Source organism: Grampus griseus, assembly GCF_964374135.1.
Source record: "Grampus griseus genome assembly, chromosome: 14".
Taxonomy (NCBI): domain Eukaryota; kingdom Metazoa; phylum Chordata; class Mammalia; order Artiodactyla; family Delphinidae; genus Grampus; species Grampus griseus.
Genome location: NC_139008.1, coordinates 15,382,212 through 15,400,005, shown reverse-complemented (window position 1 = coordinate 15,400,005; position 17,794 = coordinate 15,382,212). Strand labels below are relative to the sequence as shown.

At 48.4% G+C, this 17,794-nt stretch overlaps 1 protein-coding gene across 1 annotated transcript; it reads right to left on the bottom strand.

Annotated features, from left to right (window-relative positions):
- Nucleotides 1-9,108: 9,108 nt before the first annotated feature.
- On the bottom strand, nucleotides 9,109-17,369 carry ZNF668 (zinc finger protein 668; the record flags this gene model as incomplete). The annotated part of the gene is made up of 4 exons (XM_082669875.1): nucleotides 9,109-10,321; nucleotides 10,752-11,420; nucleotides 17,077-17,146; nucleotides 17,234-17,369. 4 exons carry the CDS (start codon nucleotides 17,367-17,369, stop codon nucleotides 9,109-9,111), a joined length of 2,088 nt encoding a protein of 695 aa, XP_082526001.1.
- Between the last annotated feature and the right edge of the window lie 425 nt (nucleotides 17,370-17,794).

Sequence of the window (17,794 nt, the reverse complement as noted above, 5' to 3'; positions counted from 1 at the left end):
AAAGCACATCATTCCAATCTTGGCTTCTATCATATCACCTTCTCCTCCCACTCTGACCTTCCTGTCTCCCTCTTATAAGGACCCTTGTGATTACCTTAGGCCTATCCAGATACTCCAGTATAATCTACCATTTCACCATCCTTAACTTAATCACATTGGCAAAATCCCTTTTACCATGTCAAGTAACATTCTCAGGTTCCAGGGATTAGGATGTGGACATATTTGGGGGGCTATTGTTCAGCATACCACAGCACCCCAATCCACATTTAACTGATTCTTTCATTTATTCCCAAAATATTTATTGAGCAAGACTTACGCACCAGGCATTATGGCGGGTGCTGGAGAAATAGAGGTGAAAATTCAGACAAGGTCTCTGCTTTCATGGAGTTTATATTTTAGTGGAGATGACAAGTAAACAAATAGCTAAGACATCCCAAAACCAGGACATGTATTATTAAAAAATTAAGCAGTGTGTTGTGACAAAAAATTACAAGGGGTTGGAGACGGCTGTTCTAAAAGATAGTCAGGAATGGTTTCTTAGGGGAGGTGATTAATCCAAAGGGCAGAACTGAGCGCTCAGAAGGCAGAGCAGAGCCATGGAGGGTTACTTGTAGGCCTGGACACCTAAAGAAATGTGCCCAGCTGGCTTTTGAAGTTGCTTTGGATCAGTGACTCCTTTTTACCTTCCATTTCTTCCCTTTTTGAACCAGAATGTCTATAACTATTACCCTATGCATGTCTCAGCATTGCATGTTGGAGTACATGACTTGTTTCTTTAGTTTCATAGGTCCACAGATGGGAGGAATTGTGCTCCAGGATGGATTATACCCAGAGCCTCATCTGCATCTAATTTAGATAATGAGACTTGGGACTTTTGGTTTGATGAGATTTATATGAGACTTTTTTTTTTTTTTTTTTACTCTGACTTGATGCTGTAATGGGATGAGACTTTTAGGGACCTCAGGAGGAAGTGCGTGTACTTTGTGTGTGGGACAGACATGACTCTTTGAGGGCTAGAAGGTGAACTGTGGTAAGGAGAATAATGGCCCCCAAAGATTCCATGCCCTAATCTCTATGAATATGTTACCTAACATGAGAAAAAGGGCTTGCAGATGTAATTAAGTTTACTACTCAGTTGACCTTAAGATAGGGAGATTGTCCTGAATTATTCATATGGACCAAATGTAATCATATGAGCTCTTAAAAGCTGAAAAGCTTCTCCAGCTAGCTACAGAAGAGGAAGACAGAAGTCAGAGAAATTTGAAGCAGGAGGACTCAATGTGCCATTGCTGATCTTGAAGAGGGAGGGGCTCCTAGCCAGGGAATGTAGATGGCCTCTAGAAACTGAGAACAACCACTGGCTGACAGCCAACAAAGAAACAGGGACCTCATTCCTACAGTCAAATGGAACTGAATTCTGTTAATAACCCAGGTGAGTCTGGCAGTGGATTCTATGCCAGGGCCTCCAGATAAAAGCTCACACTGGCCAAGACCTTGACTTCATCCTCATGAGACACCAAGTAGAGGACCCAGCTGAATCAGCCTGGACTTCTAATCTATAGAACCATAAGATAAGAAATGGACGTTGTTTTTAAGATGTTAAGTTTGTGGTCATTTATTATGCAGCAGTAGAAGCAGTAAGATTTGAGCTGAGACTTGAAAAGAAAGAGCATCATGGGCAAATCTAGGATTATGGGTTCCATCCCCAGGAAGCAGCAAGTACAAAGGTCCCAAGACTGGGAAGAAAATAAACAGAAGGCCAGCATGGCTGGAGCCTGCTGAGTGTAAAAAGTAGGTAAGAGATGAGGTCAGAGCTGGGATAGGACTTGAATGGAAAGCAGGCTCCAGGGAGAGGGCTTTTAGTTGAGAGTGGGCTGTGCATAAGTAATTGAGAACAAGTCTCCAAATCTCCTTGGTTGAATCTAGAATGACCGCCCCATCTACAAAGCCTGCTGCCTTCCCTTACCTCTGCCTCAGCCCTGGTTCTGGAGTTTTCTCCTGCAAGGAGTCCCAGTTTATGCAGACATTCAGCTGGGGAGGGGATCATGACTGAAGTCCAAAGTACAGACTAAGGAGTGATGCCAGCTATTGCCCCAGCAGCGGGGCCTATGATTTTGCATTCCCAAGATGCTTTCACTACCTGGGACAGTCCTGGCAGAGAGCCAGGGAATTGAAGTTGGGGCAGAAGAAAAGTGAGGGCCAAAAGTCAGACTGTCTGGGAATTATCCAGATAACAAAACGGGACAAAGATATCACAAGAAAAGAAAACATCAGATCACTATTTCTTATGAATATAGATGTAAAAATCCTCAACAAAATACTAGCAAACAGAATTCAGCAATATATAAAAATGATTATATAAGTAGGATTTATCTCAAGAATGCAAGGTTGGTTTAACATCTGAAAATCAATTAATGTAATAAAGAATATTAGTAGAATAAAGAACAAAAACCCTCTGATCATCTCAATAGACACAGAAAATACATTTGACAAAATCCAACAACTTCGATTTTCTTTTTTTTTTTTAATTAATTTATTTTATTTTTGGCTGCATTGGGTCTTCATTGCTGTGTGAACGCTTTTCTCTGGTTGCAGTGAGCCGGGGCTACTCTTCGTTGTGGTGCACGGGCTTCTTATTGCGGTGGCTTCCCTTGTTGAGGAGCATGGGCTCTAGGCCTTCAGGCTTCAGTAGTTGTGGCACGCAGCCTCAGTAGTTGTGGCACACGGGCTTAGTTGCTCTGCGGCATGTGGTATCTTCCCGGACCAGAGCTCGAACCTGTGTACCCTGCGTTGGCAGGTGGATTCTTAACCACTGTGACACCAGGGAAGCCCAACAACTTTGATGTTTTAAAAAAGCTTAAGAAACTAGGAATAAGAGGGAACTTCCTTAACTTGCTAATTATCAAAGGGCATCTGTGAAAAAGTCACAGCTAACATCATACTTAAATGATGAAAGACTGGATGTTTTCCCCCTCAGATCAGGATGTCTTCTCCCATCACTTCTATTTAACCCTGTAAGCAATAAAAAGAAACAAATGGCATCCAGACTGGAAAAGAAGAAGTAAACAATCTCATTTTACAGATGACATGATCCTGTATATAGAAAATCCTTAGGAATACACACACACACAAATATTAGAGCTAGTAAACTGGTTCAGCAAGGTTTCAGAAAACAAGAACAATGTACAAAAATCTATTGTATTTCTCATCACTAGCAATGAACAATCCAAAAACGAAAGAAAACAATTCCATTTACAATAGGAACAAAAGGAATAAAATACTTCTATATAAATTTAACAAAAGAAATGTAAGATTTATACACTGAACACTATAAAACACTGTTGAAAGAAATTAAAATCTAAATAAATTTAAAAACACCCCATGTTCATGGGTCAGAATATTTAATATTGTCAAGATGACAGTACTCCTCAAATTGATCTACGGAGCCAATGCAATCCCTATCAGAATCCCAGACAGCTTGCTTTTCTTTCTCTTTTTTGCAAAAGTTGACAAGCTGATCCTAAAATTCATATGGAAATGCAAGGGATCTAGAAAAACAAAACTAATCTTGAAATAGAAGAACAAGTTGGAAGACTCACAGGTCCTGATTTAAAATTTTACTACCAAGCTACAGTAAGCAAAACAATGTGATACTGGCATAAAGAAAGATATATACCCAGGGAATAAAATTGAGAGTCTGGAAATAAACCCTTATATTTACAGTTAGTTTATTTTCAACAATGAAGTCAAGACAATTCAGTGAAGAAAAAATAGTCTTTTCAATAAATGGAGTTGGGACAATTGGATATCCACATGCAGAAGAATGAAGTTGGACCCTTACCTCAAACCATATACAAAAATTAACTCAAAATGGATCAAAAATCTAAATGTAAGAGCTTTTAGCTATAAAAACATAGTTTATTTGAAAAAAACTTTTATGCATTTTAAACTTTTACATTTATAACTAAATTATAAACTTTGTAAATGTTTATAAAACCCTTGGATGAAAACATAGGCATAAATTTTCACGACCTTGTATTAGGAAATGGGTTATTAGATATGGCTCTCAAAGCACAAGCAAAAATAGACAAAAATAGACAAATTGGACATCATCAAAATTAAAAATGTTTGTGCTTTAAAGGGCACCATCAAGAAAGTAAAAATACAACCGACACAACAGGAGGGAATTTTTGCAAATCATAAGGAACTTGTATCTAGAATACATAAGTCCTACCACTCAACAGAATCAATCCAATTTAAAAAATGGGCAAAGGGGGACTTCCCTGGTGGTCCAGTGGCTAAGACTTGGTGCTCTCAATGCAGGGGGCCCGGGTTTGATCCCTGGTCGGGGAACTAGATCCCACATGCCACAGCTAAGAGTTTGCATGCTGCAACTAAAAGATCCTACGTGCCGCAACTAAGACCCAGCACAGCCAAATTAAAAAAAAATAATAATAATGGGCAAAGGACTTGGAATAGATATTTATCCAAAGACGATATACAAATGGCCAATAAGCCCATGAAAAGATCCTCAACATCATTTGCCGCCAGGGAAATGTAAATCAAAACAACAAATTTACACCTACTAGGATGGCTGTAATAAAAAAGACAGATAATAACAACTGTTGGTGAAGATGTGGAGAAACTGGAACATTCATACCCTGTTGGTGGGAATGTAAAATGGTGCAGCCACTTTGGCAAGCAGTCTGACAGTTGCTCAAATGGTTAAACATAGAGTTACCATATGACCCAGCAATTCCACTCCTAGATATATACACAGAGAATTGAAAATTTGTCCACCCAAAAGTACAGGTACTTCCCTGGTGGCGTAGTGGTTAAGAATCCGCCTGCCAATGCAGGGGACATGGGTTTGATCCCTGGTCTGGGAACATCCCACATGCCACGGAGCAACTAAGCCCGTGCGCCACAACTACTGAGCCTGTGCTCTACAGCCCGCGAGCCACAACTACTGAGCCCACATTCCACAACTACTGAAGCCTGCGCACCTAGAACCTGTGCTCCGCAACAAAGAGAAGCCACCGCAATGAGAAGCCCGTGCACTGCAACAAAGAGTAGTCCCCGCTCACCACAACTAGAGAGAGCTCGTGCACAGCAATGAAGACCCAGTGCAGCCAAAAATAATAAATAAAATAAAATAAGTAAATGTATTTTAAAAAAAGACAGGCTCACTTAGTTCATTTAAAAAAAAAACAACTTGTACATGAATGTTCACAGCAGCATTACTCACAATAGACAAAAGATGGAGACCCAAATGTCCATCAGCTGATGAAAGGATAAATAAAGGTAGCATAGCCATACAATGGAATATTATTTGACAATAAAAAAGAATGAAGAATTGATCAAACTACAACATGGATGAGCCTTGAGAACATTATGCCAAGTAAAAAATCCGTCACAAAAGACCACATATTGTATGACTCCATTTACATGAAATGTCCACAATAGGCAAACGTATAGAGACTGAAAGTAGATTAGCCATTGATGAGGGCTGAGGGAAAAGGGTTGGTGGGGGGAGGGGCTTGGATCAATAGGAAGTGACAGCTAATGGGTATGGAGTTTCTTTTGAGGGTATGAGAATATTCTAAAATCAGACTGTGATGGTCGCATAACCCTGTGAATATACCAAAAAAACACTGAATTGTACACTTCAGACAGGTTAATTGTATGGTATATGAATTATATTTTAATAATGCTGTTAATTTTTTGAAAGTCAGACTGTGTCCTCAGGGAGCAGGAACTAGGGTATGGGATACTGGGGGTGTCAGAGAAGAGGGACCAAGGGATGGGTGTGTTGTCTGGGCCCAGAAAGGGAGCAGGAGTTGTGGATCTGTTCTGAACATCCAGGGGACCCACTTCATCCTTCACTGTAGATAGATACCCAGGGATATCTGTTGATTAGTGTATATGGTATCTTTACACCTATTTTTAAAAGGTGCCTCCCCAAACCCCAAGATAAATCATCTTGCTCAAGGCCAAAACTCAAGTCAGTAGTAAACAAAAGTTCCCCTGCTTTCAATCCCTCAGTCCGGTGTCTGTTTCTTTCCTGCTCTGGATATGGTTCTGGGCAGTGAGTGTCCTTGGTCAAACTGGTGCCCTCTTTCTGCAGCCATGACACTGATCCCTGCTGTTGCCATGTGGCGCCCTTGTTCTGCTGTGGAGAACAGGAATGAGGGCCTGGGCATGACAACACTGAGTGAGGCCCCTGACACCAAGGGGATACCTAGTACTTCTGCTCCAGGTGCTACCTGGTGTACCAGTCCTGGGCTACAGCCAGCTGCTGCCTAGTCCCCATGACTGGCAGTGGCACACCGGGCACTTCCTAAGGCTGCCAACTTGGTGGCCCCCAAGTCTACAGATAACAGCATAGAAAGAAGGATCTGGTTCACTCTGACCTTTGGCTTTGTTTTGGCTTATAAATGCAGAAGGCCCTGGTGGTTAGAATTTATAGTCCAGAATCAGTTCTTGATTATCTTTCTAGAAATATTCTATAGGAATTTGAGCACTTATGTGTAATTCGGCCCAAATGGGAGCATACTAACCACACTGCTTTGTACTTCACTATTTTACACTTGACATATTTTTTGAATATTGCTCAACAACATAGATTAATAAGCCTCATTTTTTTAAACATTTAAAAAAATTTTATTTACTTATTTTTGTGTGTGTTGGGTCTTCATTGCTGCCTGCGGGCTTTCTTTAGTTGCGGCGAGCAGGGGCTACTCTTTGCTGCGGTGCGTGAGCTTCTCATTGCGGTGGCTTCTCTTGTTGCGGAGCACTGGCTCTAGGCACGCGGGCTTCAGTAGTTGTGGCACATGGGCTCAGTAGTTGTGGCGCATAGGCTTAGTTGCTCTGTCGCATGTGGTATCTTCCCAGACCAGGGCTCAAACCCGTGTCCCCTGCATTGGCAGGTGGATTCTTAACAACTGCGCCGCCAGGGAAGTCCTGATAAGCCTCATTTTTTTTTTTTTTTGAGCTTTGTGTTTTTCTTTCTCTTGGCTTTTTTTTTTAAACATCTTTATTGGTTTACAGTGGTGTGTTTGTTTCTGCCTTATAAAAAAGTGAATCAGCTATACATATACATATATCCCCATATGTCCTCCCTCTTGTGTCTCCCTCCCACCCTCCCTATCCCACCCCTCTAGTTGGTCACAAAGCACCGAGCTGATCTCCCTGTGCTGTGCGGCTGCTTCCCACTACTGATAAGGCTCGTTTTTAAAAAAACTGTTGCATAATATATCTTACAGAGGCCTTTTATAGTTAGTCCTTTGCTAATGGACATATAGGGTGTTCCCAGTTATCACAAATTTTGCTGCACCAAAGAATCTTTCATCTTCAGTTTTGCCACAGAACTGGAAAAGGAAATCTGTGATGTAAATTCTTTGAGGTGTACTTGCTGAGAGTATATGCATTTAACCTTTTTTAAAAAAATGTGTTTGTTTGCTTTTTTCCCCTCTTCCAGTTTTGAGACGTGACATACAGTACTGTATGTTTAAGGCGTACAGCATAATGATTACATACATCATGAAGTATTTAACTTTTGATAAACATCAAATCATCTTCCCAGTTTACACTAAATGTGGCGCCTCGTTTTTGTTTTTCCATTTTTGGTTCTTTGCAAAATTACTTTAAAAGTTATGTAGCCTTCCAGAGTACAGCTATAACTATCAAATTATTTAACAGCCTACATTTCTCCCGATTTGAATAATCATATTTATCATAAACTACATTCCCAGAAATAGGGCTGCTTTTGAACCCTCTCCCCCACTCTATTAATTTATTCTTATGTCAGTAATCTCCTGTTTTTATTCCAGTGCTTTGGTGTTTGATTATCTAGCGTGTCAAATACATCATTTCCACTGTTTTTTTGTTTTTGTTTTGAGCAACACAGCATGCAGGATCTTAGTTCCCTGACCAAGGATCGAACCCTTGCCCCCTGCAGTGGAAGCACGGAGTTTTAACCACTGGACCGCCAGGGAAGTCCTGACAGCTTCACTGTTGTTGGTTTTTTAAAAATATTTATTAATTTATGTATTTGGCTGTGCTGGGTCTTAGCTGCGGCATGCAGGCTCTTCGTTGTGGCATGCGGGCTCTTAGCTGCGGCATATGGGATCTAGTTCCCTGACCAGGGATCGAACCTGAGCCCCCTGCATTGAGAGCACGGAGTCTTAACCATTGGACCACCAGGGAAGTCCCCTCCACTGTTTTTACATATATATATTGCACAGGAATTTAGGATTTTCAAGTTTTGTTAAAAAATTCTTTTGGATGGCAATGAACTTAAGGATTAAACTGGAGAATCAACATCTTTTAATAATAACTTTCCACTCAGGTACATGGTATATCTCCATTTAATTAGGTCTTATATCCTTCAGGACAAAGATACTATTTTCTTCATACAGGGTTTGCATGTTTTTTGTGAGATTTACTCCTTTGTAGTTTATGGGTTTTGTTGTTATTGTGAATGGGACCCCAAGTGTATTTTCTAATTTGTTATTGCAATTTGTGGGAAATATACTAACTTTGGGCCTCAGTTTATTATCTGCAAAAAGACAGAAGTAGAGCTACTCAGTAACAGGTCAAGTAAGTGTGGGCTAAACAAAGCAAAATAGATTTGTTCATTGCAGGACTTATCGATGACTTTAACATACTTTGATCACCAAGAATCCCCAATAAGGGTACAGGAATTTCCTGTACTTACTTGACCGTGGAACCCTTTGTCACAAGACATTCTGAAACGTAGAGAAAACAGTGCACCCAAAGACCCTTCTAGTTTCTAATTTGTCAATCCAGGGATCTCCACTGAACCTTATCTGATGCCCAAATTCCCATTACTTACCCCCGACCAGAACACAGAAGACAACCCAGTGTCAAAGCGAATGCTTTAATGAGTGGTGCTCGGAGGGAGCCATGTCTCTCAGAGGCTGCTGCCAGCCTCCACTGTCCCCAGCTCTTTGTCAGGAAGGTGAGCTAGTTGCCTGGGATGAAGGGATGGATCTGGAGTCTAAGAGTGAGCTGAGGCAAAGGGAGGTTCAGGAAGCACCCTGTAGGGGCGGAGCTCCCAGGAGTGTGGCAGAGGGGGCCTGGGACTCAGGCTGGCCCCTCTTCAGGCATTCCTAGCAAAGCCACGAGGGGCTCGAGGGGCGTGGGGGTCCCGATGGGCACAGGGTGGGTACGTTCGTGCTTGCGCAGGTCGCTGGCACTCAAGAAGGCCTTGGGGCAGTGCGGGCAGGTGTAGGGGCGCACAGAGCTGTGGGTGCGGCTGTGCTTGCGCAGCCCAGCCCGGTCTGAGAAGCTCTTGCCGCACTGGGTGCAGGGGAAGGGCCGGAGCTCTGGGTGCGAGCGCTCGTGCCGTCGCAGCAACGTCAGCGTGGAGAACGTCTCCTTGCACTCCCGGCATACAAACTGTGGTGGTTTCTCGTCCACCTCCTCACCCCCCACTTCGCCTGCCCCCCCCAAGGGACCAGGAGCCTCCCCAACCCCAGCATCTTGGCACTCCACGTGCTCCACCGTCATGCCCACCACTTGCCACTGGGTGGCCATCACACCACCCGATTCCGGAGGCAGCCCCAGCAGCCCTGCTGCAGGGTCCCCGAGCCCAGCCCCTGCTGCCGGGGCTGCTGAGCCCTCGCCTGCCACGCTGACCGGCAGCGCCAGCCCCACCACCAGCTCCTGCTGCGGGGGAGGCCCTGCGGCCTCGCTACTGCGATGGGTCCGCTCGTGCTTCCTCAGGCTTGACGAGACCACGAAGGACTTTCCGCACGCGTTGCAGTGGAAGGGGCGCTCACCCGAGTGCACCCGGCTGTGCTTAGTGAGGCTGGCCCGCTCGGCGAAGGCTCGGCCGCACTCCTCGCAGCGGAAGGGCCGCTGGCCGGAGTGCACCAGCGCGTGCCGCTTGAGGTCCCAGGACGCGACGAAGGTCTTGTCACACTGCAGGCACTTGAACGGCCGGTCGCCTGTGTGCACCCGCCGATGCATGGCCAGGTCGGCCGGCTGCCGGAAGTCCTTGCCACACTTCTCGCAGCGGTAGGGCTTCACACCCTCGTGTGCCCTCTGGTGGCGCCGGAAGCTCGAGGGGTCGGAGAACATGCGGCCGCAGCGGGGGCAGAGGAAGGGCTTCTCGCCAGAGTGCGTGCGCTCGTGGCTCTGGTAGGAGCTGAGCTGCGTGAAGCCCTTGCCACAGGCCGGGCAGCGGTAGGGCTTTTGCGCCGCATGGATGCGCTGGTGGCACGTGAGCGAGGACGAGCGGGAGAAGCTCTTCCCGCACTCTGAGCAGAGGAAGGGGCGCTCACCAGTGTGGGACCTGTGGGAGTGGAGAGGCCCGGAGTGAAGGTGGCAGCCCATCGCCCGACCCCCGCCGCCTGTCTGTACTGTACGTTAGGGCCCCCTAACATCGCTGGGGCCTTGGCCCAATCCCCTAAGGGCCACAGGTCTGTACCTCAGAGTAAGAAACTTTCAGGCTGGGTGTCTAGGTGTTCTAGATCCACCTCTGCACTCAACAGACCCGGCCCCCACTCGTACCTCCTGGGCAGCAGCCCAACTTCAAGCCCCACCCCCTTCCTAGTCCAGGAACCCAGGCCAATCAGACCCCAGTTTCACCCTCTGCCCCCATAGCTCTGCCTCACTCACTTTCCCATTGGTTCCTTCCGATCTTTGGGACTCAACGCCTTCACGCTATTGGTGCGCTCTTCCCAACCCCTTCAGCTGCCCCCCACCCAGCCCAGCGCCCTCACCGCTCGTGGTTACGGAGGTCCTTGAGTTCAGCATAGGCCTTGCCGCAGCGCTCGCAGCTGTAGGGCCGCAGGCCTGCATGCGTGCGCCGGTGCTTGCGGAACACCGAGGGGTCAGCGAAGCTCTTGCCACAGTCGGCGCAGGCGTAGGGCCTCTCGCCGGTGTGACCGCGCTGGTGGATCTTGAGCTTGGAGAGCGCGCCATAAGCCTTGGGGCAGTGCGCGCAGCGGAAGGGCAACTCGCCGGCGTGCGAGGCCAGGTGCACGCGCAGGCACACGGGCTGCATGAAGCGGCGACCGCACTCGGGGCAAGGGAAGGGCTTCTCGCCCGTGTGGCTGCGCCCGTGACTGCGCAGCTCTGGTGCCGTTTTGTAGGCCTTGGGGCACAGCGGGCACGCATACGGCCGAGGCTTCGCCGCTGCACCTGACACCTTGTCCCCGCTGGCATCCTCCGCTTTGGGGTCTGTCTCTGGCTTCAGCTTTGCCTCGGCCACCTCCTCTGTGCAGTCTGCAGGCCCATGTGTGGCAGCATGGCGTGCTGCCCGGGGTGCATTTGGAAACGTCTTGGTACAGGACAGGCACTTATAGCGACGGCCAGAGCGCTTGTAGCCAGGGGCTGGGGACCTCTCCTCCGATGACTCTACCTCCATGGCCTGGATGGGCGGGGCTTCTCTGCAAGAGAGGCAAAGTTAGAAGCCACACCCCTTTCCAATTCTCCAAGGCGTCTCCTCACCAAAGCCCTCTGAGGCCTCAGAAGGAACTCTATCTTATCTGCATTTCCCACCTGGGATGCACATCCTTCCTCGCAAACATTCCTGTCTCTCTGCGCTCAAGTTTCCTCTCTGGTCTGTTCACTGATGAAAGGAGCTGGACCAGGTGACCTCAGAGGAACTAAGAGAGGCCGGGATCATCGAAATGCCCACCTGCACTTCCCTCCCCAGCCTCTGGGCTTCTCCAAACCCTGTGGCATTCCCAGAAGGCCCAGGCTCTGTCCATCTCACCATCTTCCTTCTACAGCTCAGAATCCAAGCCCTGTGCAAGGCTGCAGACACGGAGGCTACCTAGATGTGGGTCTGGCCTGAAGGTCTCCAAGTGCTCAGGAAAGACAGAGGTAGGTCCAGAAGAAGGCAGAGCCAGTGGGCTAAATGTGGTCATTGGCACCATCTGTCTGGAAGGGACAGGTCCCCAGCGTATGTATTTTGTCTTTCCCCTCTGGTTGGTTAGCTTTCAGAGGCAGCAACTGTTCACACAGAATTCTGGCCTTGCACAGCTGTAAGGTACTCCACCCCAGATAGGAATCCTGGTCCACCCTCTGCTCTGGAATGGGTCTTTGGTTCTTGCTCCCATAACTCTGGTAGTGGGAAGTTCAATTACTCTCAAAGCAGCTTGAGCCATTGCTAGCAGAAGTTAGAAGTCTCTGTCTCATACTCAATGTATCTGCTCTGGCCTGGCCTCCTGGGACACCCACTCTAGCTATGGCCCCTTCTTTCTCTGTTCAGAGCCCAGACAGCCTCCACCCAGCTGCTCCCGCAGATCATGGCTGGGAGGAAATAGGATTAACAGCTGCATTAGTCTTAACACCAGCTCATCCTCCCTGGGGGATAAAGGGAAGAGGATTACATCAGATCCACTTAAGGTGCAGCAGCTGCTGGGGCAGCCAGGGTGGGGGGAAGGACAATGTTATAGAGAGGGGAGGGGAGCCAGGTGTGTCCAAAAGATGGGCTGGGAGGTAGGAGGTTTGGATTCTAGCACTCCTTTCTAGGCCTGTTTCCTCATCTGTATACCTCAGGGGTTGGTGTCTTCTAAGTTATGACCCAAGGAGGATGCAGGAGTCCCCGGGTGATTGGCAAGGGCTGCATCTTTAGAATCAGCACCCTTCTGCCTGGTGGCCCTGCCTCAGTCTCCCACCCCTACACACACAATCTAGTGTGCACAGGCAGCCGAAGTCTTCTCCCTAAGGTACCATGTGATGCTCTGTCCCCTGCTCAAGAATTTTTCATGGCTTCCATCACACCATGCAAGTTCCCAGGTCCTTCCTGGCTGTTATGAATCCTACCAATCCTTCCTTTGAGCCTTACTTCCCGGGCTTCCCTGGTGGCACAGTGGTTGAGAGTCTGCCTGCCGATGCAAGGGACACGGGTTCGTGCCCCGGTCCGGGAAGATCCCACATGCTGCGGAGCGGCTAGGCCCATGAGCCATGGCCGCTAAGCCTGTGCGTCCGGAGCCTGTGCTCCGCAACGGGAGAGGCCACAGCAGTGAGAGGCCCGCGTACAGCAAAAAAAAATAAGAAGAGCCTTACTTCCCAAAGGAAGGTCTTCCTGCATCTCCCCTTTGGTTTCTGCCCTACATCCCACACAGCTCTGTTCCACCCTCAGCTTGGTTTTTTCACTTTTCCCATTAAATCCTAGGGCTGGAAGGTGAGTTAAAGGGCTTGAGGCCCAGCCTTCCCCAGGGCTTGAATTCCGCCTAGTTTCTAGGGAATCTGCCTATCCTTGGATGAGGCCCTCACTACCTCCTTTCTAGATCATCTCTGGACAGTCTGATAAAGTTTCTCCTTAATAAAAATGATAGCCTGGGACTTCCCTGGTGGCTCAGTGGATAAGACTCCATGCTCCCAATGGAGGGGGCCCGGGTTCCATCCCTGGTCAGGGAACTAGATCCCACATGCATGCCACAATTTAGAGTTCGCATGCCACAACTAAGGACCCCGGGAGCTATAACTAAGGAGCCTGCCTGCCACAACTAAGACCTGGTGCAACCAAATAAATAAGTAAATATTAAAAAAAAAAAGAAAATGATAGCTCACATTTACCGGGCACTTGCTAAACAGCAGACAACATCCTAACCTTTTTACATGTATTAACTTACTTGCACTTCATGTCAGCACCATGAAAAACGTTCTGTTATTACCCCCTTTCACAGATAAGGGAACTGAGGCCCAGAGAAACAATTTAGCATTGTCGTTAAGTGCAGTCTCCGAAGCCAAACTGCATGGCTTCGAATCTTACCTTCCTCACTTCCTAGCTGTGACCTTGTGCAATTTACTTCATGCCATAGGACCTCAGTTTTCTTATCTGAAAAAAGGGAGGTAATAACACTACTTACCTCACAGGGTTGGGCGAGGGCTGAATGAGGTAAGAATAATTACTGCCCTCAATTACTGAATCTTCTCAGAGCCAGACACCTTGCTGAGTGTGCAACCTTATTTAGTTCTCTCATAGCTTCCTGAGATAGGGATTATTGTCCTCATTTTACAGACTAATAAACTGAGGTTCTGAGAAGGTTAGTGATTAACCCATGGTCACATACCTAGTAACTCGTGCAGCTGAGACTTGAATCCAGGTGTTTAATTCGCCTTGAGTAGTTGGGCCCTCCCAGGCTTATCTGCTACCTGGGCCAGCCCCACGATGACCAGAACCCTGAGCTCAGGTTACACCTTGGTCTCCTCTCATTCCTGTAGAAGTCCCTGGAGACCAGAGCCAGCACCCTTTATGTTTCTGTTTCCCTCTCAGAGGGCTGGAACCGTGGGTTCCAAGCTCTGGGCCTCAGTCTTCCCATCTGTGAGCCAGAAACCAGGTAGCTGGAGGGGTAAATCCCTTCTCCTAAGGCACTTCCCAGGGGAAATAGTAGGGGCGTGCCAGGCACAAGCTCCATAAAGAACGAAGGGTCAGGTAGGCTAGGCCCCTGTCTAAAGCCCCTCCGTTGGGAATTCCCTGGTGGTCCAGTGGTTAAGAATCTGTCTTCCAAAGCAGGGGACGTGGGTTTGACTCCTAGTCGGGGAAGATCCCACATGCCACGGGGCAACTAAGCCCGCGTATCACAACTAGAGAAGCCTGCACGCCGCAACAAAGACCCAGTGCAACCAAAAAAGTAAATATTAAAAAAAACAAAAACCCATCATCAGGGGCTTCCCTGGTGGCGCAGTGGTTGAGAGTCTGCCTGCCGATGCAGGGGATGCAGGTTCGTGCCCCCGTCTGGGAAGATCCCACATGCCGCGGAGCGGCTGGGCCGGTGAGCCATGGCCGCTGAGCCTGCGCGTCGCGTCCGGAGCCTGTGCTCCGCAACGGGAGAGGACACAACAGTGAGACGCCCGCGTACCGCAAAAAAAAAAAAAAAAAAAACCATCATCAGCTCTTCACTTCCCTGTTCACGGAGGACTCTTCCACCCACCACTCCCTAGAGTGATTCTGTGAACTCCCTGCATGAAAACAATCATGCAGGGAGCATGGGGTAGGACTCAGAAATCTATTCTAAACATGCTTTCTGGGTCATTCCAACTAACACTTATTTAAGAACCTTAGGTTTTCAGAAGCTTCTAGGAGAGAGGCATTTTTAATACACCTCTTTTTCAGATGTGGAGATTAAGGCCCCCGTAAGGGAAAAAACTTACATAAGGACACACAGCTAGTCAAGGAGCCCAGACTCAAACACGAGTCTTCAGGCCCTGGGCTGGGCTCTTTCTCTACCAGTCTTCATTTACTTAAGGTTTATTAGCCAAATCATGAGACTTTCCACCGCTCCCAGGACAAAGACCAATATCTTTTCCATGGCAAGCAAGGCCCTGAACTATCTAACTCCTGCCTATCCCATCTCCCACTCCTCTCCCCTTGGCTCACTAGGCTCTACCCACACAGGCTCCCCCTTTTTCCCCTCAAAGACTTAAATTCCTTCCCATCTCAGGGACTCTACACTAGTAGTTTCCTCTGCTAGAAACATTATTTCCAAGGGTCTTTGTGTAGCTATCTCTTTGATTCCATTTGGGTCTCAGCTCCCTGTCACCTCCTTAAAGAGGGCTTTCCTGACCACCTTTCTTAATGCTATCTGCACCCCTGCTAATCACTCTCTATCCCCCTCCTGTTTAATTTCCTTCATGTTGCTCATCTGGACGACACTCCTTGCAAATTTACCATGGACCAGGTATCATTCTAAGCATTTTATGTGTGCTACTCAAGCTAAGCCTCACGATGGCCTAGGAGTTTGTTATGGATGAATGTGCGCATGCATGGAAGCAAGGCCATGTGAGAACTTAAGACAGAAGGTGGCCACATACGATCCAAGAAAGGAGCCTTCACCAGGAACTGAACTGGCCAGCACCTTGACCTTGGACACCTCAACCTCCAGAACGGTGAGAAATAAATTTCTGTTGTGCCCCCCAGTCTGTTATTTTTGTTGTTGTTGTTGTTATGGTAGCCTAAACAGACTAAGTTAAATAGTATTATTTTCCCCCCATTTTTCAGACAAGGAGACTGAGGCACACAGAAGTGAAGAAACTAGTCATAGTCACAGCCAATACTCAAAGCCAGGTGGTCTCTGCCTCCCAAACTTCTGCCCTCTGTCCCCTGCTTATTGCTTTGCTAGCACTTATACATTGTATGGTTCAGTTAATTCTCTGTCTCCAGCTTGAGAGTCTAGGCTGGCAAAGAGCCAGGAACCTTTATTATTCTGTATCCTCTACACATAGAACCATGCTTGGTGCCCAAAACAAACTGAACAAATCAACCTCCGAGGCGGTATTTGAACCCAGGTCTATAGCCTCTGCCTCCTCCATAGTAGGAGTTTGTAAGAATGTCGGTCAACAACTATTTAGTAACTGAATTTCTCTGCTTTTCCAAGTTCACAGGGTCCAAATATCGCCCCCAGTACCCCACAGTGGATTCATTGCTCTGGTGAGGGAGGCTTGTCTTTGTCTTTGTTTACTACTGAATTTAGGGGGCGGGACACGTCCTGCTGTATGAACAGGCTCTAAATGCCAGGGATGCAGAGATTTAATTCCCAGAGTTTAGAACCCTGCGGGCAGTGATGAGGTGAAAAGCCACTTTTTATCCTCTCTGCACCTCAGTCTCCCCACCTCTAAACAAGTAGTTACCAATAGGCCTCACAGGCCATGAGAGATCCGGTGAGACGGCAGATGGGGAACTGTGAACCATGCAGAGATAAGAACTAATCATCTCCTAGGCATCCAATCTGGTCAGTCCACAATCTAATCCCAACCCACTTTTCCAGCCTCACCTCCAGGGGCACTGTGCCCCTCCCGACAGCGACCTTAGCTCCAGCCACAATTCTCAAACTTCACCACCTAAATACATCTCCATATGCCGTTCCCTCTGCCTTCTCCCGTGGGAAAACTCTTTTGCATCTTTCAAATACCTGCTTCCCCAGTGCCCTCAGGAATACTTAATAAGACTATAGAGGTAAGAGCGCCATGGCTCTCTGGGCCTCAGTTTTCTCATCAGTAAAATGAGGTTTCTGAGGCATGTGGGAGTTTTAAGGTCGTTAGAGCCGAGAGCTGCGGAAACCTTGTGCATTCTCGCTCCCTGCAACTGTCTACGTGTCGGGCCCCCGGCAGACAGACAGCCCCGCAGGGCAGGGCCCTGGGCTGCCTCTTCTCAGGAAAAGCCCTGGGAAAACGAGGAATCGGAGAACGCGGCAAGAAGGAGTGAACGAAGGATGACAGAATGAACAAATGAATGGACCAAAGGCCATACTTTGGACAAAGGCCGGCAAGATGGCGTTCTCTAGGACCGCGGGAGGGGCGGCCAGGACCTCGACCGGGGAGGGGGGCCGCCGGCTCCGGGGACCGTGCTTGACGGGCCGCACGCCTGGGACAAAAGCCCGCAACATGGCGGGCTCTAGGACCCTCGTGTGCGCACGGAGCAAGGCGGGCAGCCATGCCGCCCTAGCCCAGGCGTCTGCTGCAGCCGGTCCGCCGGGACAGCCGGCGGGTTCTAGGACCCGCTGGGCCCAGAGCCCGCCCGCCCGCGCCCTCCCGGGGCCGCACTCCTCCCGCCCCGCCCGCGCCGCTCGCGCCAGGCCAACCCCATCTGCCCTCTGCACCCACAGGGAAACTGAGGCCCGCTCGGATTGCGTCCGCAGTGGGACTGCTCGGGGGTCCCTGCGGCTTCCCGCCGGCATTTCCTACCTGAACAGACTGGGGCTGGCTCTGTGGCGTCAACGGCAGCTCCTCTCACCGACGGAGCCCGGGACACAGCCAGGGCGCGGCAGGCGCTAGGACCCAGCTTGGGGGGGTGGAGGGGGAGGGACGGGAG